The sequence below is a fragment of the Erinaceus europaeus genome, chromosome 16 (assembly GCF_950295315.1).
Source record: "Erinaceus europaeus chromosome 16, mEriEur2.1, whole genome shotgun sequence".
NCBI classification, from domain to species: domain Eukaryota; kingdom Metazoa; phylum Chordata; class Mammalia; order Eulipotyphla; family Erinaceidae; genus Erinaceus; species Erinaceus europaeus.
The window spans coordinates 69,435,329-69,458,358 of NC_080177.1; the positions used below are offsets into that span (position 1 = coordinate 69,435,329).

At 50.2% G+C, this 23,030-nt stretch overlaps 1 protein-coding gene across 2 annotated transcripts in view; it reads left to right on the forward strand.

The window, feature by feature from the left end:
- SLC7A8 (solute carrier family 7 member 8) overlaps positions 1 to 21,428 on the forward strand; it is a 63,828-nt gene extending 42,400 nt beyond the window's left edge. Inside the window, exons 4-11 of one of the 2 annotated variants that reach the window (XM_007537704.3) lie at positions 295 to 420; positions 3,467 to 3,620; positions 4,011 to 4,134; positions 8,254 to 8,357; positions 14,129 to 14,225; positions 16,683 to 16,832; positions 18,377 to 18,554; positions 18,878 to 21,428. In XM_007537704.3, the coding sequence (XP_007537766.1) occupies positions 295 to 420; positions 3,467 to 3,620; positions 4,011 to 4,134; positions 8,254 to 8,357; positions 14,129 to 14,225; positions 16,683 to 16,832; positions 18,377 to 18,554; positions 18,878 to 19,035 (1,091 nt within the window). In that variant the 3' untranslated portion in view covers positions 19,036 to 21,428. Of the gene's footprint in view, positions 1 to 294; positions 421 to 3,466; positions 3,621 to 4,010; positions 4,135 to 8,253; positions 8,358 to 14,128; positions 14,226 to 16,682; positions 16,833 to 18,376; positions 18,555 to 18,877 lie in introns of those variants that run through there. The other variant, XM_060175337.1, reaches the window with a different exon arrangement.
- Positions 21,429 to 23,030: the final 1,602 nt, after the last annotated feature.

The following is a 23,030-nucleotide window of genomic DNA, read 5'->3' on the forward strand; positions in this document are numbered from 1 at the left end:
CCTGGGTTTGATCCCAGCACCAACAACCAGAGCCCACACTTCAAGTCTGCTTCTGGCTTCCAATCCTAGTCAGGACTCCTTCTGGCCCAAAGCTCATCTGCAACATGTAATCTCTGTCCGCAGCCTGCTGCCAAGCCGGGTTCTAGATAGTGGGACGGAACTCGCAGGTTACTTGGCTTGCCTGCCCTGTTCCCATTATCAGAAGCAAGGAGCACTTTTGTTTCTGTACAGAGGTGGTCTGCAGCTTCTCTGTGACCCCTGAGAGTTGATTTGTCAGGGGTTCTGTCATTTCAGTGCTTCTCACATGGGTCAACTGCTCCAGCGTGCGGTGGGCCACACGGGTTCAAGACATTTTCACAGCTGGGAAGCTCCTGGCTCTCGCCCTCATCATCATCATGGGATTCGTGCAGATCTGCAAAGGTGAGTGTCCTCAGAGCAACTAGATCTACCCAGCTGTTCACCCTCTTGAGTACACACATTGCCTACTGCCTTGGGGTGCATGCACACCCTATGGTTTCTTCATTTGGCCTCGAATGATTTTCCTTCTTCACAGGCTTGACAAAGGGGGAGAGAAGCCTTTTCCCACGGGGTATCTGGGAGTAGCAGAGGCCGCCTGTCTCAGGTCTGCAGTCTGGACTTCCTTGGCTGTTCCCTGCTTTGACTCAGCTGAGGGGAGACTCGGATCTCTGTACTGGTTGTTAAAGGTGGAAAGACCACACCTCCACCACCACTCCCCAAACACTCCTGATCTCAGACCTCTGCACTCCAGTGCTCTCTGGTCTCAACCCAGGGAAGCTTCCTGTGTCACACTGTGTCTTGTCTATGCCATACAGTGGGCGGCTGGAGGGACTTTTATGTTTCAAAGAATTCTCATAATCTGTCTGAGAGAGTTCTACATTCCTGGGGGCCCTGCCAACATTCTCCAGTGGATTTGGTCCTTTCCAAGCCTGAACCTGCGTTCAGTTTCCATGGGGCCCCAGCACCCGTAGGCTCTGCCCAGTGTCATTGCATTCGGAAAGCAGTTGGGCTCTTGGCATTTCAGTCCAGGAAACATAATTAAGGATCTACTCTGCAATGCACCTGATAACTTTATTGTTTATTTTTATTTTTTACCAGAACACTGCTCAGCTCTAGTTTATAGTGGGCTGAGGATTGAGCCTGGGACCTTTGGTCAAGCATTAGTCTTTTTGCATAACCAGTCTGCTATCTCCTTCGTCCCTAATTTTTAAGATTTTTTTTTTATTATTACTATACATCAGAGAGAGAATTTCACATGTGAGAGGCAAGTCAGAGTACTACTCTGGTACATGCAGTGCTGGGCCTTCAACCGGAATGTCAGGCACACAAGTCCAGCGCTCTAGCTGTGGAGCTGTTTGCCAGCTGCTGGCTTTTCTTCTTCTTTTACTGAGAAAAATGCTGTCTCACAGCACTCTGTCGTCTCGGGGCGACACCTGGTTACTCTGAAAGCTTATCTAGAGGTTCTAACATGAGAGCAAACTATTCATTTCCACTTGACCAGAGAAGATTGTCCTCTCCCCCCCAGGGGTGGGTCAGCCCTGGAAATCAGTGGAGTGACAGATATCAGGTGTTGCAGCCAGGTCATCCTCCCATCCTCTATACCTGTTGTTTTTATCAGGTGGGTTGAACTCTTGGGCACAAGACATTGTCTTCAGGAACTCACACTAAGGAAGATGACTGTGCTGCGTTCTCAAAGGCAGTGGGTCTGTCCTCATGTGCATGTGGCCCCTCTCCTGATCCTGCTGATCTCTTTGTTTCCTGTTCAAACACTGGCTGAGAGATGAACGATACCGCAAGGGCAATTACTCTGTATCTCATTACAGCCTCATCAGCAACCTTTCCTGAGGCCCCCTTGTACGCCGGGCACTGTGCAGAGAGCTGGAGAGACATCTGAGAAGCTAGTTATTGGGAGCCCGGTAGTGGCACACCTGGTAGAGTGCACATGTTGCCATGCACAAGGACGTGGATTTAAGCCCCCACTTCCCACCGGCAGGGTAGAAATTTCACGGGTGGTGAAGCAGGGATGCAGGTGTCTCTCTCTCCCTGTTTCTTCCTTCCTTCTTGATTTCTGTCTTTCTGTAAAAAGAAAGAAAGGAAGAAAGAAAAAAAAAGAAGGAGAGAGAGAGAGAGAGAGAGAGAGAAAGAAAGAAAGAAAGAAAGAAAGAAAGAAAGAGGGAGTCAGGCGGTAGCACAGTGGATTAAGCGCATGTGGCGCAAAGCACAAGGACTGGCGTAAGGATCCCGGTTCGAGCCCCCGGCTCCCCACCTGCAGGGGAGTCGCTTCACAATAGGTGAAGCAGGTCTGCAGGTGTCTGTCTTTCTCTCCCCCTCTCTGTCTTCCCTTCCTCTCTCCATTTCTCTCTGTCCTGTCCAACAATGATGACATCAATAATAACTACAATAATAAAACAACAAGGACAACAAAAGAGAATAAATAAATATTAAAAAAAAAAAGAAAAAGAAAGAAAGACACCCACCAGGAGTGGGAGATTTGCTGGGCAGTTAATTGAGCTCCAGCAATAACCCTTAAAAATTGAGGGGCAGGGAAGGGAGAAGAAAAGTTTGATTAGTGAGACAACCCTAACCTCAGGGACACTTAGTGTAGAGATAGGAAGAGAGCGACAAAGAAAGCCAAACAAGCTTGAACTAACACAGCACAAGGAAGTCTGTGTTGGAGTGTTTGTTGTTCTTACTGCTTTCTTCATTAAAAAAAAAAAAATGGACAGGCTTACATTATCAAGGAAGATGGTCAGCAGACTTCCGGCAGCCCTCATCAAGCCAGTTCTGATTTACATAGCTTTCCTTCTCTTCTAAGCAACTACCTCTCTCTCTCTCTCTCTCTCTCTCTCTCTCTCTCTGTCTGTCTCTTCTTTTTACGTAGAGACAGAATAGCAGAGAAAGTGAAAGAGACCAGAGCAGCAAAGCTTCCTTCCATGCAGCTGGGGCCAGGCTCAAACATGGTTGGGCATGTGACAAACTGTCTTTTTTTTTTTTTAGAATTTTTTTTTATTATCTTTATTTACTTATTGGATAGAGACAGCCAGAAACTGAAAAAGAAGGAGGTGATAGAGAGGGAGAGAGACAGAGAGACACCTGCAGCACTGGTTTACCACTTGTGTGAAGCTTTCTCCTTGGGTCCTTGTGTATTGTAACATGTGCACTCAACCAGGTGCACCACCACCCGGCCCCACAAACTGTCTTTTTAAAATGGAACACTCAGGACTAAGCTTTGAGCCTGGGCTCCTATTTGGACTCACAGTTACCACCTCCTCGGGTGTCCTGAGTCCATATTTCCCTGACCCTTTGGGCTCCAGGTCTCCAATCCGTGGGATTCACCAGAGACTAGGAGGAACAGCATCGGTGGTACAGGGAGGGGTGGAGAGGGAGCCGGGCCGGCCAGGGGCCTGACCCATTTCTCTGCATGGCCTCCTGCCTCTTGTATCCACAGGAGAATACTTTTGGCTGGAGCCAAAGAACGCATTCGAGAATTTCCAAGAACCAAATATTGGCCTCATTGCACTGGCCTTCCTGCAGGGATCTTTTGCCTATGGAGGCTGGAATTTTCTTAATTACGTGACTGAGGAACTTGTTGATCCCTACAAGTAAGTTGAAATAGCCTGGCTTGGCACCTGTCTCTTGAAAGGTCACAGCACCTGCTGCTGGAAAAAATGGAGCTAGTGTTTCCTGCCCGAGTCTCCCCCCTACCAGCTCCTGATCTGACCTTGACCTGGACTGTCCTAGGGAGACAGTTCATTCCCCAGCAACTTAGGTGTTTGCTTAGACCACTCTGCCCAGAGGATGAAAATGAGCTCATGACTGTCCCCCCAGAGACCGTCTGGGAAGGTGAGGTGACCCCTCAGCCGTTGAGAACTCGACATATCCTGTGAGGTTCCCAGGCATCTTAGCTATCTGAGGACAGAAGGGCTTTAAATCTTGAAGTGCGATGGGCACATTCCCATGTTCCTTCCCCCTCACCTCCTCTCCCTCTGCAGGAACCTTCCCAGAGCTATCTTCATCTCCATTCCACTGGTCACATTTGTATATGTCTTTGCCAATATCGCCTATGTCACTGCAATGTCCCCCCAGGAGCTGCTGGCATCCAACGCAGTCGCTGTGGTAAGAAATCAAGCCAGGGGCCAGGCGGTGGTGCACCTGGTTGAGTGCTCACATTACAGTGCACAAGGACCCAGGTTCAAGCCCCTGGTCCCCACCTGCAGGGGGAAAGTTTCACAAGTGGTGAAGCAGGGCTGTAGGTGTCTCTCGGTCTCTCTCCCTCTCTATCTCCTCCCCTCCTCTCAATTTCTGTCTCCATCCAATAATAAATAAATAAAAATGTTAAAAAAGAGGGGGCCAGGTGGTGGTGCACCTGGTTGAGTGCACATGTTACAGTACACAAGGACCCAGGTTTGAACCCCTGGTCCCCACCTGCAGGAGGAAAGCTTCATGAGTGATGAAGCAAGGCTGCAGGTGTCTCTCTCTCTCTCACCCTCTCTATCTCCCCCTTCCCTCTCAATTTATGGCTGTCTCTATCCAATAAATAAATAAAGTCAATAATAAAAATTAAAAAGAAATCAAACCAGAGGCAACCAGGTAGTGGCACACCCAGGACACGGGTTCGAGCCCTCGCTCCCAGCCCGAAGGCGGGGAAGCTTTACAAGCAGCAGAGCAGGTCTGCAGGTGTCTTTCTCTCTTTCTATCTCCCCCTCTCATCTCAGTGTCTCTTGGTCCTATTAAATAAAATAGAGGGGGGAAAAAAGGAAAAAATGGCAGCTGGGAGAAGTGAATTCATAGTGTTGGCACTGAGTCCCAATGGTAACCCTGGTGGGGGAAAAAATCAAGCTAGAATGGAAGGCCTACTAAGCCCCACACCCCTGCCCTCCCCTCCCCTCTGGATTTGTGGGTTTGGATGGCACACCAAGTCCTCAGGGAAGAAACCACCTACTTGAGTGCAAACTGACCCAGGCTTGTACCTGGAACAGCAGAACCAAGTAGTTGAAACTGTGTTACCACAAAGGAGAAATATTTACTTTACAGTAAATCCTTTACAGGAGATGTTTGAGGACACTTCACTATTTTTTAAGTACTTGTTTCATTTATCCTGTGAAATGGGATGGGGGCGGCCAGCGCAGCACCGTCACCTGTGCAGTGTTGGGCATCTGACCTCTGAGACGTCACACTTCAAGGCCAGAACTCTTGCCACTGCACACCATCTACTGAGCTCTCTAAGGCACATTCTTTTATTTTATTTTTCTATTTTTCAATAGAGACAGAGAGGCAGAGAGAATGAAAGAGACCACAGAGCAGAAGCTTCCTTGATTCACTGTGGTGAGGGCCAAGCTTGACCCTGGCCACACCCACGGCAAAACAACACACTATCCATGTGGGCTATTTTGCTGGCCCTCTAGAGCACTTTAAACTCCCAATGTGATGATTATATCAAGGAGGGAAGCTTCTTTTCATAAAAACAGAAGGCACATACACACCTTTTCTCTCTACTTCCATTTCCTCCAGGAAATGTGCAGCCTGACTTGCTTCGTGGTCCGGGAACAGTGTCAGCAAACAGAGGCAGTGTGTTGTCAGACCTTGAGCAGAGAGAGTTAACACAGGTCCAAGGAGTACAATCCCAGCGTCTAGGGAAGGCCTAGGGGTCATGCTGCTTGTTGACCTGGTCTTACCTGGTCTCACCTGCCAAACAGTCACTGCTTGGATTATTTCTGGAAACCAAAGAAAGAGGACTTTCAGAGTCAGAATGGAATAGGTGGCTTTGTGGTGCAATGGATAGCACATTGGACTTCTATTGACAGAGTCAGAATGGACTGTTTTCCTGCCTCAGTGAGTCAGCTATTTTTTTTTAATTGGATAGAGAAAGGGAGAAATTGAGAGGGAAGCGGGAAATAGGGAGAGAGACACACACCTGCAGCACTGCTTCACTGCTCATGAATCTTCCCCTCCCTGCAGGTGGGACCAGGGGTTTGAACCTGGGCTTTGCACATTGTAACCAGGTGTGCCATGCCCATCCCCCAGGAAAATCATTCTAAGTGATGCCTCCCACAAATGTGCCACACACTGGGAGTCAGGTGATAGCACAGCCAGTTAAGCGCACATGGCACAAAGCACAAGGACCAGTTAGGATCCCGGTTCAAGCCCCCGGCTCCCCACTTGCAGGGTAATCACTTCACAGGCGGTGAAGCAGGTCTGCAGGTGTTTCTCTGTCTCACTTCCTCTCTGTCTCCCCCTTCTCTCTCAATTTCTCTCTTTGTCCAATAACAATAACAACAACAAAAACAATTTTAAAAAGAGATAAAACAAATGTGCCACACACCAAGCATGTCCCTGACTGGAAGAATCAGGAAAGCCTGGTCCCAGACATTTGCTGTTCCTTTTCTTTTTTCTTTTTCTTTCTTTTCTTTTTTTTCTTTTTTTAGTAATTTAATAATGATTAACAAGACTGTAGGATAAGAGGGGTACAATTCCATATGATTCTCACCACCAGAGTTCTATGCCCCATCCCCTCCACTGGAAGCTTCCCTATTCTTATTTTTTTAATATAAATTTTATTTATTTTCCCTTTTGTTGCCCTTGTTTTTTATTGTTGTCATAGTTATTATTGTTATTGATGTCATCATTGTTGGATAGGACAGAGAGAAATGGAGAGAGGAGGGGAAGACAGGGGCAGAGAAAGACAGACACCTATAGACCTGCTTCACCACCTGTGAAGCGACTCCCCTGCAGGTGGGGGGCCGGGGGCTCAAACCGGGATACTTACTCCGGTCCTTGCGCTTGGCGCTGTGTACACTTAACCTGCTGTGCTACCACCCAACTCCCAGCTTCCCTATTCTTTATCCTTCTGGGAGTGTAGACCAGAATTCTTTATAGGGTGCAGAAGGTGGAAGGTCTGGCTTCTGTAATTGCTTCTCCACTGAACATAGATATTGGCAGGTCGATCCATACCCCTAGCTTGAGCTGTTCCTTTTGTATGTATAGACAAGTTTGGCTTGATCATCTTGGCCTGTTCAGTCTCTATATAATAAGTCTGCTTTTGTGAACTGGGAAATTCTCACCCCAGGAATGAGGATACATCTCTACTTTATAGGTGGGAAAAGTGCAGCTCAAAACCAAGAACCTTGCTCTAGATCTCACAGCTTCTGAGTGAACAGTGAAGATTTGAGCCCCAGATCCCTACAGCAATAGTCTTCTAAAAAACATTTCTTAGATAAAAGTTAACTAATTATCCAAAAAAAAAAAAAAGTGAAGAAGAAAGAAGGAAAAGAAATTAGTGGGCTGGCCAAACACCTCGTGTAGTGTTATGCTTTGTCATGTGCGTGACCCAGGCCTGAACCTGGCCTCTATCAGAGGGCTGTGTTTTTTTTATCTACTCTCTTTCTGTGCCATCTTTGTCTCTCCTGTAGAAAGAAAGACAGAAAGAGAGAGGAAGAGAAAAAGGAAAGTTTAAGATCAGAGAAGTAACACAGCAGTCTACAAGATTCCAGGTTCAGTCCCTGGCACCATCATAAACCAGAGCTGAGCAGTGCTCTTGTTAAAAAGGGAAAAAGCTTTTATTTTATTTATTTATTGCCTTTTTATTATTACTATTAAATGTGAGTCCAGGGGCTGGCAGGTGGCTTACCCAGTAGAGCGCACACAAGTGAGAGGGTCCTGGGCCACCACATAGGAGCACCTGCAGGGGAAGCTCCAAAGGCAGAGGAGCAGTCCTGCGGAATTTCCCCTTTTCTGTCTCTCCCTATCTCTCTCTTTCTCTCATGCTTTATTTGAAGGAAAGGAAAACAACTGACCACCGGGAATGGTGGAGTCATGCAAGCCCCAAGCTCCACCACTAAAGCTGGTGGAAAAAAAAAATAGTACTTGAGCCTCTATCTGTCTTCTTAGCCGGTGCCCTCACCGTGTGGTGACACCATATAATGCCCTTGAGCCTGGACTGAGCACTAGCCTTGACTCTCTGCTTCCTGGGTGTCTTAAGTTTCCTCAGCCAGAAAACAGGGGTGACCAGTGTTCACTCATTATTGCTGTTTTTGCTGCTGCCATTATTACTGGCATTGTTGATGCCACACACTGTCTCCCTGAGCTAGTGAGCCATGCGAAGTGGCTGTCCCTGCTCCCCGACTCTTAGCCAGTGGCCTGGTGAAGATGAGTGAGGAAGAAGTAGGTCCACTGGTGACACCCACACAAGGGGCCATGGCCCCTCCCTCTGCACTCACCCTTTGTCTTCCCTCCCAGACTTTTGGAGAGAAGCTGCTGGGTGTCATGGCTTGGATCATGCCCATCTCGGTGGCCCTGTCCACCTTTGGAGGTGTCAACGGATCTCTCTTCACTTCCTCTCGGTGAGTACCATCTGGGCCTTTCCCAGGCTGGGCGTCTCCGCTGTGCATAGCACTGTGCCTCTGTGGGGCTTGTCTCTGTCAGGTGTTCTGTGTGGGCACCCAGGCAGTGACCTTGCAGTGGGGGACTGAGTGCTCACAGGCAGGCGGGCGTGTGTCAGCATGCACGTGGAGGTCTGTGTGCTGCAAGCTGATTGTGACTGGGCCTCACACAGCCCCAGACTGTGGGACCCTGGCTGTCAGCAAGGCAAGGACCCCTTCTCCTGGGAAGTAGGCTGAGCTAGCTGGAAAGGAAGCCCACTGTGAAAGAGACTTGGGGTGGAAGTGGGGGGCGCAGAAGCCCAGGCCTGGGCACTGGTTCTTCAAGAGAGCTCTGAGACCAGGGGGCAGGCTCCTCTCTGCGCAGCACACTCGACCCTTGGGGAGCATTTGAGAACAGCGGAGTATGTGCTGTGAGAGGGCTGGGGCTGGGGTGGGGGAGGAAAGCATTTGTTCCGAGTGCTTTGCCCTACCCCAGAACCCTGTGGGAGACCAGGAGAGGGCCCAGGAGTTCCCAGCTCCTCTGCTTACCCAGGATTCTGGGCCCTACTGGGTGACCCCACTGACTGTCCATACTAGACGACTGAACTGAACAGATGCACAGTGGTTGCCATTGGTGTGGGCCTTTGGGTGCCTCTAGAACTCTTGGAAAGCCCTCCAGCCACCCTCCACCCCAGCACCGTTCTGCTCAAAAGATGTAACAAAAGCAGTAAACAGGACCAGCAAGAGAACTCACCTAGGTGGTGCGTCTGCTTTGTCATATGCACAGCCCAGGTTCAGGCGTGGCCCACAATGCACTGGAGCAGGCTTTGGTGCTGCGGTGCCTTCTCTGTCTCTGTCTCTGTCTCTGTCTCTTCCTATCTGGAAAATTCCCCCTGGACTGGTGAAGCCCCAGCGAGGACAATAAATAAGTAGTAAGCTTCCTGAGTTCCAGCAGTACCCATTCCATCCGAGAAGGGTCCCGAGGAAAAGTGACACACAAGGCATGAAGAGGGAGTGTGGGGGGACCCATACCCAGGACCCCTTGACGCTCACCCACACAACCTCATGTGCGTGTCACGCAGGAGCAGTGGGCACCTGGAGGCCCAGCCAAGGGCGAGCGGCAGCAAAGCAGTGACCCATCAGGTCCTCTGGGATCTATTGGAGGAGGGTGACTGACTGCAGCCGCCCTAGAGCAGGGTTTGTCCTTGGGCAGGCTGCACTGCGGTCTGTGTGCATGTGGTACTGCTGTGTGTGCATGCAGGGTGGGCGACCGGGGCGTGCCCAGCCCGCCCCAGTAGAGAGCAGGTGCCCACAGGCCTCCTCAGCTCATCTTCTCCTTCCTTCCTTCCTTCCTTCCTTCCTTCCTTCCTTCCTTCCTTCCCTCCTCCTCCTCTTCTCTCTCACTCTTGTCCTCTGGGCTCTGGAGAGGGTGACCCTTCCCAGGGAGTAGGTGTGTGTGTGGGTGTGTGTCATGCTTAATGTCATTGTCTCCTCTGTTGTCCGCTCGCTGGGCAAGGACTGTCTCTTGTTAACTTGACACTTGCAGACATTGGGGTCTGGACAGCAACACCTCATCCCGGCTTCATGGAGAGCCAGGAGTGAGTGCAGGCCTTCAGCTGGGTGCATGGGAGACTCCAGGGAGGCCCCAAGGAGCCCAAGTTTGGGGTGTGTGTGTGTGTGGGGGGAGGCCAGGAGCTGCACGCTAGAGGGCCAGAATCCTGTTGCTGCATGACTAGTGGCACTGGCCTGGGGAGCTGATGGTGCTGCCAGATGGGGACGCACATGGGCTCCAGGGAACTGGGAACTGCTTCCAAGGCCCTCTCTCCCACACACATCAGAGTCAGAGCCAGTTCTCCACAGGACACCCTGTCCCCATTCCCTTCCTCTGAGCCCTGAAGTGCTCCTTTCTCAACAAATCATATAAGCAAGGGCCAAGGAAATTGCACAGGGATTTTACACAGTAGACTCTCATGCCTGAGGTTCCAAGGCCCCGGGTTCAACCCCTAGCACCATCATAAACCAGAGCTGAGCAGAGCTCTGGTAAAAAAAATAATTTTTATTAAATTTTTATTTATAAAAAGGAAACACAAAAAACCAAGGGATAAGAGGGGTACAACTCTACACAGTTCCTACCACCAGAACTCCGTATCTCATCCCCTCCCGATAGCTTTCCTATTCTTTATCCCTCTGGGAGTATGGACCAAGGGACATTATGGGGTGCAGAAGGTGGAAGGTCTGGCTTCTGTAATTGCTTCTCCACTGAACATGGGCATTGGCAGTTTGATCTATACTCCCAGCCTGTCTCTCTCTTCCTCTAGTGGGGTGGGGCTCTGGGAAAATGTGTCTGGATCCAGGACACATTGGTGGGATCATCTGCCCAGGGAGGACTGGTGGGCATCATGGTAGCATCTGGAACCTCGTGGCTTAAAGAAGAGTTAATACATAAAGTCAAACAAATTGTCGACTAATCATGAACCTAAAGGCAAGAATATTGCAGATGAAGATTGGGGTCTCCGTTTTGTAGATTGTTAATAGGCCTATCTTAGTTAGATTCTGTAAAAAATGGCGACTAATCCCTAGCACTGCAAAAACGGTATCATCTGTTTTCCATCTACACCATGCCTCGGCTTCGCGTGACCTTAATGTGAAGCTTGACGATACGAGAATCCAGCATGAAGCCCAGCCAGTCTATCATGGCGTTACTCTCGATCGCACCGTCATTTCACGAACATCTCATAAAAACTGCAGCAAAGGTGGGCGCGAGGAATCACATCATTGCAAGACTGGCCAGCTCCTCATGGGGCGCGAGCGCTTCCACACTATGATCATCATCTCTGGCATTATGCTATTCCACTGCAGAATACTGTGCCCCAGTATGGTTCCGTAGCCCCCATGTCCACTTGGTCGATTCCAAATTATATTCCTCCATGAGGATAATTTCCATGAGGATAACCGTTCCACCCCGGTTCCATGGCTGCCAGTTCTTAGCAACATCGCCCCGCCAGATATTCGTCGGGATGCGGCATCATCTAAGTTCATTTCCCACGTCTACGCTCGACCGGACCTGCCAATATACGCGGATATCTTCGCCCACCCTGTCCAATGCTTGACGTCTCGTCATCCAATCTGGTCTCCTACACCTACACTGAACTTCTCTGTTCCAGACTCTTGGAAACAGAGTTGGCAGTCAGCTGAGGTAAAGAACAAACACCTCATCACAGACCCCTGCAAGCGTCAACCCGGCTCTGACCTAGCACGTTATGATTGGGCCCTCCTCAATCGCTATGGAACAGGCCATGGCCGGTGCGCCGCTATGTTCCATCACTGGGGAGCCAGAGACGACCCGAACTGCCCCTGTGGCTCCAGACAGACTATGACCCACATAGTCAACGACTGCCACCTCTCCAGATTCAAAGGAGGTCTCGAAACTTGACATCAGGCTCAACCTGACGCTGTTGACTGGAAGAAGGGCAAACGCTAGAAGAAGAAGAAGAAGTTAGATTCTAAAGGGCCCATGACTATACTAGTAGTGCTCAGTGCCTGCACTATGAATCCACTACTCCTGGAGGCTATTTTTTTTTCCCTTTTGTTGCCCTTGTTGTTGTTGTTACAGTCTTTGTTGCTGGATAGGACAGAGAGAAATGGAGAGAGGAGGGGAAGACAGAGGGGGAAAGACACCTGCAGACCTGCTTCACTGCTTATGAAGCAACTCCCCTGCAGGTGGGGAGCTGGGGCTTGAACCAGGATCCTTAAGCTGGTCCTTGCACTTCATGCCATGTGCGCTTAACCCACTGCGCTACTGCCCAGCCCCCAGTTTCCTCTTTATTTAAAAAAAAAAAAAAAAAAAAAACCAGAACACTGTTCAGCTTTAGCCATTGGTGTCAGGGACAAAGCTGAGACTTCTCACCTGCTAACTCAGTGTGCCACCACTGCCCCTAGATTATGAGTTTTCTACAAAGTCTAAGGAAGAAAGTAAAAGTCTCACAATCTCAACTGCAGATACTCAACTAGAAATTTTTTAAAAGATTTATTTATTTGGTATGAAGAGAAAGCTCAACAGAGAGGACATGTGCCTGGTACCATGGGGAGGTGTTGTACACAACTGGAAGATGCTCTGGTGCTGTCCCTCCCCCTCCCTTCTCCCTCCTCCCTCCTTCCTCTCTCTGTCTCCCCACCCCCCTCCGTCTGCCCACCCCCCTCCACCTCCACCTCCACCTCCACCTCCACCTCCACCTCCACCTCCACCTCCACCTCCACCTCCACCTCCACCTCCACCTCCATCTTTCTTGGTCTATCTGAATGAAAAAGCAACCCAGAGAGCAGTAAAATTGTGTGTGCATGAGATGAAAACAAAAAGTACCTATTTATTAGGAGAGAGAATGAGAAGAGCGAGACAGAAAGGGAGAGAAGTGAGAGCAAGACTAGAGCAGTGCTCAGCTCTGGTTATGGTGGTGCTGGGGAGAGAAATGGGGTTGCAGGACCTTAGGCATGAAAGACTTTTCTAGAACTACTATGCTATTGCTGACTACTCATTTCTTCTTCTCTTTCTTTCTTCCTTTCCTCCTTTCTTTCTTCCTTTCTTTCTCTGTTTCTTTCTTTCATGAGGCTGGGGACCTTACACATGTTTAGTACCACTGATTGGGCCTCCTGGACCCAATTTTTTTCATTTCTTATTGGGTTGGAGGAGTGGGCAACAGCAACAAAGAACAGAAAGTAACTTCAACACTGCTTCACCGTCCACAGAGATACCGTACCCTACGTGGTGTTGGGAGCTCAAACCCAGGGCCTCTCACATGGTGAGGTGCCCCCTATGCTGGGAGAATTGTCTCCTGGTCCAGTTTCTTTATGTTGACTTTTTAGGACTAGAATAAACAACTTAAAAGATACAAATTTTAAGTGTAGCTTACATTGTGTTGCGTGTACACTCTTTAAATTGATGGGTTTGCTTTTCCACATTAAAAAGCATAAATTTTAAGTGTAGCTTACATTGTGTTGCGTGTACACTCTTTAAATTGATGGGTTTGCTTTTCCACATTAAAAAGCATTCCTTTTTTTTTTTTTTTTAAGAGTTTATCTAGATAGAGTATCATCTACGGAGATTCACTTACTTAGTCCTTAGAGGTTTTTTTTTTTCCCTTATTTATATGTCTTATGAGATAAAACAAAACAGAGAACCACCCTGGCATATACAGTGCCAGGTCATGAACCCATGACCTCACACAGGCTAGTACTGGACTCTACCACTAAACCAACTCCCCAGACTGATGAGTTTTTGACAGTTATAGGGTGGAGGGAGACAGCATAGTGGTTTTGCAAAAGACTTCCATGCCTGAGGCTCCAAAGTCCCAGATTCAATCCCCAACACCACCAAAACTGAGCATTGCCCTGAGGTGGGGGAGTGGAGGGGGGTACACACACACACACACACACACACACACGCACGCATGCACACACATACCATAGAAGTACCCAGAACCAGATCTAGAACATACCCCATTTTCAGTGACCCCAAGCGTGCACTCAGGTCTCCACTTCTGGGCTCCATCCACGTCCTCCCTGGCTGCCTGTGGTTTGCCTGCATCTGCACATGTCAGCGTGGGTCCTGTGATAGTGGGCTGGGCGGTGTGCACAAGGAGGCTGGCCCCTGGCTGCAGGGGAGCTGTGGACCAGCAGGGAGGGAGCTGAGCTGGACAGCAGGTGTTCTTGGTTGTTCCAGGGGCTGTTCCAGGCTGACCTGCTTTTCTCTCTGCCAGGTTGTTCTTTGCTGGAGCCAGAGAAGGCCACCTCCCCAGTGTTCTGGCCATGATCCACGTGAAGCGCTGCACCCCCATCCCAGCCTTGATCTTCACAGTAAGGACCCTCTGGACGCTGGCTCTCAGCTAAGGGCTCAGGTCCCCTACACACTTCCTGTTCCCCTTCTCAGCCATTCTTTGGCTTCACTACATCTTGGGTTGAAAAGAAAAAGAAAAAGAAAAAAAAGACATCTCCCATTTGCACCTTCTGAATCATGTTTTTCCCTTCTGGATCCTGAATGACCTGTTAGAAGCAGTTAGACCGAGATAATAAATAGAGCCGTTGAGAGTCATGGGCAATCAGTGTAGAACATGGAGGCCCTGACAAGGTCATTCTTGTGGGGCAGCTACAAAGGGTGACTGGAGAAGACCCAGTGGGTCATCTAGTCTGAGCTGCTGATGTAACACTGCAGCAAGGACAGGAGGAAGCCAGCTTATTTGGCTAGTAAAACCTTGATTGTTTTCACCTTCAGTGTCTCACAGGACAGCCAAGCCTTCCCCTGGTCTTAGTAACCGAGTCTTGGGGGAAGAAGATGATTTTTGAAAAATTTATTTTTTTCAAGATTTTTATTTATTAATGGGGGGGGGTGGCCAGACATCACTCTGGTACATGTGCTGCCAGGTATCCCACTGAGGGCCTTATGCTTAAGAGTCCAATGCTTTGTCCACTGTACAGCCTCCCAGATTGCAGAGATGATTCTGACACTGGAAAATGGATTCCACCAAGAAAGCCTCATGGGCCGCTGGGAAGGCCACACAGTGGCAGAGCACAGGGATGACAGACACGAGCTCCTGAGCTGACACCCCAGTGCTGCCACATACTCCAGAGCAATATTCTTGTCCTCCCTCCCTCTCTCTCTCAGTAAATCACTACAAAGACCACCCTCTAAATAGAAAACTTCACAGGGATGTTATAAAGGGCAAATGAATTCATATTTATATCTTCTAAAAGTAAGGCCTGGCACCTAGTAAGTACTATATAATTTTATGATATTACAAGAAAAGGAAGGAAAGAAAGAAGAAAGGAAGGAAGAAAAAGGAAGAAGAAGAAAGCAATGAGGATTGATTTGTTTATTTTCTTGAGATATGGGAGCTCAGCTCAGCATGTGCATGTGTGCAAGGAATGCACTCTACCTGCTGAACAACTTCCCTCAGCTACAAAAATATATAAATGAGTTGACTCAGCCAGCACAGAAGGATGAGGGTCATAAAACAACCTTAATCTGCAGTGAACCATCTTCCCTAAGGGATAAATGACAAGCTGTGGCCAAGGGAGAAATGTCGCTGAGTCCAGGGCAGACATCAGAGCAGGCTTTTGTAACTGATGTCTGTTCAGACTGGTTTGAGGGCCAAGCCAGACCAGTGGCTCAGTATTTTGTCCTGTCATAAAGAGGCACATACACGGCTGGGCTTTGAGGCACCCAGTAGAGTGCACATGTTACCACGTGCAAGGACCCCAGTGCAAACCCCTTGTCTCTACTTGCCGTGGGAGAAGCTTCATAAGCACTCAGGCAGTACTGCAGGTGTCTTTTCTCTACCTCTCTCAACTTTTCTGTGTCCTATCTAATAAGAAGGAAAATTAGGGGGACCAGGAGGTGGCGCACCTGGTTAAGTACACATAGTACCATGTGCAAGGACCCAGGTTCAAACCTCTGACCTCCACGTGTAAGGGGAAAAGCTTCACAAGGAGTGAAGCAGGTCTGCAGTTGTCTCTCTATCTCTCTCCCTTCTCTCTCAATTTTTTTTTTAAATCTTAATTTTTTTTTTTTTTTTTTTTTTTTTTTACCAGAACACTGCTCAGCTTTGGCTTATGGTGATGCAGGGAATTGAACCTGAGACTCTCAAGCTTCAGGCAGTAGTGGCTCATTGCATAACTATTGTGCTATATCCCCCCACCAAAAAAAAAAAATTAACTATATGAAAAAAATAATGAAATAAGATGGGAATAAAGAAAATAATAAGTTACACAGTTTATTTAAAATCATAATAATGAAATAATAGAGAAAGAGCACGTGGGGGATGCTGGTTAATTGCCTAGCAGAGTGTGCATTTGCCATGTACAAGGACCCAAATCTGAGCCCCGGATCACCACGTGGGACACCTATAAAGGGGAGGCAGCACTGCTGCAGTGCCTCCCTTTCACTGTGTCTCTCTCTCACCATCTATCAAAAAATGGACTAAACAGAGACATAAAAAGGGAAAATGACCACCAGGAACTATAGGGTGATGCAGGTACCAAGCCCAGCAACAACCCAGGTGGGAAGGGAAAAAAGAAAGGAAGAAAGAGGAAGATGAAGGAGCATAGGAGGGAGAGAGGAAAGAAGAGGGAGAGAGAAGAGAGAAGAAAAGAAAAAATGTGGGTGTTGACAGTGGCTTGGGTTGCTAGTGGAGGTTGTGGACTCTCCATCTTGAGACACCGGTTTCAAAAGAGCTTTGTCAGGCGGAAGCAGGGTGCACAGTGTCCCACCACGTGTCATCTTTCTGGCCACTGGTGAAGTCTTCCCTCTCCCCACAGTGCATCTCCACGCTCCTGATGCTGGTCACCAGTGACATGTACACACTCATCAACTACGTGGGCTTCATCAATTACCTCTTCTACGGAGTCACAGTGGCCGGGCAGATAGTCCTCCGCTGGAAGAAACCAAACATCCCACGCCCCATCAAGGTACACGACCCCCCCCTCCAGGGACCCCCTGCCCATCCTTTGCTGGTTCTGGGGCCCCCTTCCCCTCTGGCTACAGCTCAGTGTTGTCTTAAGTCACATTGATTTGTAACGTTACGTTGGTTCCAGACAACAGCATTTACGTGTGTGTCTGAACATGCTGCATTCGCAGGTGGGCACCAGAAGTGCAGTCTTTTTTTTTTTTTTTTTAATTATTTATTCCCTTTTGTTGCCCTTGTTGTTGTCGTTGTTGGATAGGACAGAGAAATGGAGACAGGAGGGGAAAGACAGAGGGGGGGAGAGAAAAATAGATACCTGCAGACCTGCTTCACCACTTGTGAAGCGACTCCCCTGCAGGTGGGAGCCTGAGGCTCGAACCGGGATCCTTATGCCAGTCCTTGCACTTTGTGCCACATGCGCTTAACCCGCTGCGCTAGCGCCTGACTCCCCAGAAGTGCAGTCTTTATCCACCCTGACACAGCTGGTGCCTCCTGTCCTTGATAACCACCATTATGCTCTTATAATCTGAAAGTTTGCTTCTTTGTTTGTTTGTTTGTTTTGCCTCCAGTGTTATCGCTGGGGCTCAGTGCCTGCACCATGAACCCACTGCTCCTGGAGGCCATTTTTTCCCTTTTGTTAACCTTGTTGTTGTTGATGTTGATCGTTGTTGGATAGGACAGAGAGAAATGGAGAAAGGAGGGGAAGACAGGGGGAGAGAAAGATAGACACCTGCAGACCTGCTTCACCACTTGTGAAGTGACTCCCCTGTAGGTGTGGAGCCGGGGGACTCGAACCGGGATCCTTACACCGGTCCTTGTGCTTTGCGCCATGTGCGCTTAACCCACTGCGCCACCGCCCGACCCCCTGCTCTATTTATTTTGCTTTGTCTCTGTCTCTCTTTTTTTCTATCTCCCTCTCCCCTCTCAATTTCTCTCTGTCTCTATCTAATAATAAAATTTTAAAAAAGAATTTGGAGTCTTGAAGATGACTCCTGGTGGTTTCCATCTGGGCCACAAAGAAAATGATGTCTCTCTGTGAAGTCAAGGCATGACCCGAGGCTGCCTGAGAAGGTGCTAGGTGTCCTGGTTTGTCTCAGGTCTGGGCCAGTTCACCTTCTCAAACTGCTTGAAACAAATTGGGTTAGGTTCTGGTAATGGGGGTGGGTTTTGGCCACACTGTGCCAGAGGAAAGACACCTCCCAGTGTCTCCTTCTCTCCCCTCACTTGTTGCTCTGCCTGCCATCCTCACTCCCAACTGTCAGGCTTCCCAGCAAGCCCCTGGCTCCTCTTGCTGCCCTAGGAACTTAGCTTGGATGAGGAGGGAGGAGGGAGGCGGGCAGTGGGGATGTGGCTCCCTCCCTCTCTCACCCCACTTCCTGCCCACAGCCCAGGTCCGCCAGCACTTGTGTCCAGAGTGCTGTCCCTCTCAGGACTTGGGGTGTGAGAATCACAGGGCTTAGGGAGGCCCTCACACAGGATTCCCTGAGGCTGAGCGAGAGGACGCCCCAGTCCTGTGTCCTGGCTCACCCAGCTCTGCTCCGCACACAGATCAGCCTGCTGTTCCCCATCATCTACCTGCTGTTCTGGGCCTTCCTGCTGGTCTTCAGCCTGTGGTCGGAGCCTGTGGTGTGTGGCATTGGCCTGGCCATCATGCTGACCGGAGTGCCCGTCTACTTCCTGGGTGTCTACTGGCAGAACAAGCCCCAGTGTTTCAACAGCTTCATTGGTGAGTTGTCAGCCACTCTGGGGGCCATAGGCCAGCTGTGGAGGTCTAGGCTGGGCCCCTCCACATTGGGGGTATGCCCAGAGGCTCTGAGCAGAGTATGTTAAGGCGCCATGCAAACTTAGATCTGTCAGAATGGACAGCTTGGTGGGCAGCACTGGGCAGGACCCTTGGGCTAGCAGTGACCACCACACGTGTGGGAGGTGGACACAGGGCCTTGAGGGTGCGGGCAGCTGGCACCCAGGTGCATTGACCACCCCGTGAGCTCAGTGTCCCTGGGCAGAAAGCCCAGTGCTGAGCCGCTTTCCCTGTGGCCCCTCCTGCAGAGTGGATCACCCTGGCGAGCCAGAAGATGTGTGTGGTGGTGTACCCCGCCATGGAGGAGGGCTCGGGCCGAGAGGAGGAGGACGGGGACGACATGGCCGAGCAGCGGCAACCCATCTACAAGCCTAGCGCCTCCAGGGAGGCCTTGGAGCACGCCTAGCCTGGACCACAGCTCCTCCACCAACCCTGCCCTCTCCCACCCATGTCCCCTCTCCAGGCCCCCCAGCTCACACACACACACACACACACACACCCTGCTCCGCCAACAGAGCCAAGACTGGGTGTAGGTGGAGAAGCACTAAACCAAGACTGACATCAGGACCTAAAAAAGCAGCCTCTCACCCACATGGCCTGAGGCTCCACTTAGAACAGCCTGGATGCCCATGGTCTTCCCTCTAGCCCTCAGTTTCCTCCCCTGGAGCCTGAGTTCAGTATTGCCTCTCTCCTCCCCATCTCTGAACCCAAGGGGGTTGGGGGCGCTCTGCTCAGAGTTGCCAGCAGTGAAGTGCAGCTGGAGAGACTAGAATCCTCCTCCCTTCATTGGGGACCCAAGAAACCAGAGGGGGCGCTTTGCTGGACGTTCCCTGCCTCAGCCGGGCCCATCCACAGTCGGGTTCCGTAGGCCATAGCCTAAGGACCAATGCTCAGGAGCACCGCCTGGCCCTGGCACAGCCTGCGCTGTTCGCAGGAGGTCAGACTGCCCCGCCTCCTGTGCCCCCCAGCCCGTGCCAAAGCTGCCAGAAGGGCTGCTTATCTTCCCTGGTGCCAACCTCACTTTCCCCGCCCCTCCCCGTTCCTCCCCTCCCCTCCCCTCCCCTCCCCTCCCCTCCTCATGACAGAGCAGTTCCACTCTTGCCCCTACCCCCAAAGGGAAGGAGCAGTCATCAGGCTGCCCCCAGACACACCCCTGACACCCCCCCCCCCCCCCCCCCCCCCCCCCCGCAGCCGGCTGCCTAGCGCCCTTTTCCTCCTCTCTGGGCCTGACTGGGTATGAAAGCTCCCAGAGCCCTTCAGGCCTGCAACCCAAGCCAAGTGAGCCTTAAGTCACCTCCCATCCAAGAACTGGGCCTAAAAATACCCCCCTCGTTTCTTGCCCTCGGGACAGGCCGGGTGTGAGATGCCCAGAAGTACCCTCCCCCGCCCCACCATTTCCGAGAGTTCTGCAAACCAGCCCTTACAGGCCAGCCTCTGCATAGACCCCAGGACAGGGGCTGAGGGGAGGACCACTGGGCACCAGGCACCCTTTGGAAACCCTCAGAAAACCTACCCTCTGTACCATGCAGAGCTCCAGCATCCGCTCTTCCCGTGCGCCCAAGGACCACCGCTGCTCAGCCTCTCCACGTGATGGCCCGCCCGCTCCCCGCCCCCACTCCCCCAGGGAGGCACTCCTGTGGGTCCACCACATAGTTGGGGGCCAGACTGGGTCTGAGTCGGGGTCCTTCCCAAGGATCTCCAGGTGGGATGGGACTGGCCCCAGAGGGCCAGGGGACCACCCTCCTGCCCCTCTTCTCATTCCTCCACCCTCTTTCAATTATTATTATTTTTTTTGTAAAGTGGATGCCTTACTTTTTGGATAAATATTTTTGAAGTTGGCATTTCTATTTCTTTTGAAAGATTTTTTTAATGTAAGGTTTTTTTGTGTGTTTTTCCCCCAGGGGATGGGGTGGGGTGGGAGATGTCATTGTACCTGAAGAATCATCTTCTGTCTTTGAGCTTTGTTTAGGTCTTAGAGGGTGCTTTGTTTTGTGCAGGGTTCCTTTATTCTTTTGATGTAATAAAATTTTCAAAAGAACCGTGGAGTTGGTGGTGCTGGTGATTAAATGACCTTCTGAGCCAGTCATCAAGCATTTCTCAGTCCTGTCAGAGGTGGGGGGTGGGGTGGGCAGGGGTGGAGTCTGCCTGTTGGGCCCTTTCCTTGGCACCCTGAGGGACCCTCGGCAGCGCTGTCGGACTCCTCATCCTGAACCCAAAACTCTTTTTTGCTGTAAAATCACAAAGCTCCTCACCTCACTGTGCACACTGGCTGGGGGGCTGGGAGAGGGTCAGAGGGACCCCAAACCAGAATGGGGGAGGAGAGGGCTTTGAGGGTTCTGGTATGATGGGCTCAGCCTTACAAAGCCCTCCAGCTGTCTAGGAGGTGGTGCAGTGGATAAAGCGTTGGACTCTCAAGCATGAGATCCCAGGTTCAAACCAGCATTGCATGTACCAGAGGGATGCTCTGGTTCTCTCCTATCTCACTAGTTACAAAAAAAATAATAACAGTAGGGTTCTGATTCTTTTTCTCTATGTCTATCTTCTTCATGAATAACAAGATCTTTTTAAAAAATGAACTTGGATTTCAAAACAATAAAATATTTAATAAATTAATAATAAAAAGATGCATACATTACTATGTACAAAGACCTACTTAGAGTGATCTGGGAAGTGGCGCAGTGGATAAAGCACTGGACTCTCAACCATGAGGTTCTGAGTTTGATCCCCGGCAGCACGTGTACCAGAGTGATGTCTGGTTCTTTCTCTCCTATCTTTCTCAGGAATAAATAAATTTTTAAAATTATTTTCCCTTTTGTTGCCCTTATTTTATTATTGCTGCTGTTGTTGATGTCGTCATCGTTGTTGGATAGGACAGAGAGAAATGGAGAGAAGAGGGGGTGCCGGGGTGGGGGGGAGAGAAAGATAGACACCTGCAGATCTGCTTCACCGCCTGTGAAGGTACTCCCCTGCAAGTGGGGAGCCGGGGCTTGAACCGGGATTCTTATGCCTGTCCTTGTACTTTGCACCATGTGTGCTTAACCTGCTGTGCTACCGCCCAACTCCCAATAAATAAATTCTTTAAAAAAAAAAAAAGGACCTGGTTAGAGACCTGGCTCCCCACCTGCAGGGAAGGAAGCATCACCAGTTATGAAGCGTGCTGCAGGTGCCTGACTCTTCCTCTCTGCCCCCATCCCCTCACTGGCTCTCTACCCAGTCAAATAAAGACAAAAGGGAACAGACACCAGGAGTACAGGCACTGAGCTCCAGCAATAACCCTGGTGGCAACGATGACAAGAAACCTTCAGACATTTGTGGGGGAGGGAGGGAAGGCAGAGACAGCTGAGCAGAGGTTGCTCAGGTGGGCATGTCAGCACCACACGGGAGGTGCTGTGGCATCAGAGAAAGCTCTGGTGCTGGGATGTTTCTTTTCTCTTTGAGTCCCTCTGGGTGAGAAAGTGGCCTGTAGCAGTGAGCCGTGCGGGCACAAGGCTTGATACCCCCCACCCCTCAAACACACACACAGATTTGGGGTGGGGGGCTATACTGAGATGAGCCCAGAGCCTTGTATGTACAAGGTGCTCTCTCACTGAGCTATGTTGTGGTCTCAGTAAGCATAATTCTAAAAGAGGACCAGGAAGAAGCCATTAAGACTGTGGCTGTTTCTCCTGGAGCTCTGGGTCCTCTCGCTGGAGGAAGTGGAGGGGATTCGCTGAGTCTCTGCTCCTCCTTTGGGGCAGCCCTCCCAGCCTCCTGTCCTGGAACGGCTTCATTGTGGAGCCAACAGCTGACAGCTGGGGTGGAGACATGGGGGGGGGGGTCAGACGTCACCCTTCACCATCTGGGACACTGTAAGGACACAGTTGCCACTCACCACCTTGGCAAGGGCCCAGCATTCCTGCACTGCACTGTCCTGGACTGAGCTGGAGGCTGGGCCCTGACAGCACGACTGTTTTGTTCTGGCTCAGCCGCTGAGCAGCTGTGTGTCCTTGGGCACGTCACCTAACCCAGCAAACATATCTAGAAGGGGGAGGGAAAAAAAAATTAAGCCTAATCTCAAGGAGTTCTTCAATCCTCAGGCCCAAGTTTGTCCTCCCTAAAGAGCGAGGGTTAGTTATACTGGACAGGGGCCAGGCTCAAGGCAAAGGTCGGCCTCCTGTCTCCAAGTCTTGCCCACCTTACAGGACCCAGCTTTTTTTTATTTCCTTTTGTTGTCCTTGTTGTTTTATTGTAGTAGTTATTACTGTTGTTATTGAGGTCATTATTTTGCCTCCAGGGTTATCGCTGGAGCTCGGTGCCAGCACTACAAATCCACTGCTCCTGGAGGCTAGTTTTCCCATCTTGTTGCCCCTGTTATGGTTGTTATTGTTATTGTTGTTATAGCTATTGTTGTTGGATAAGACA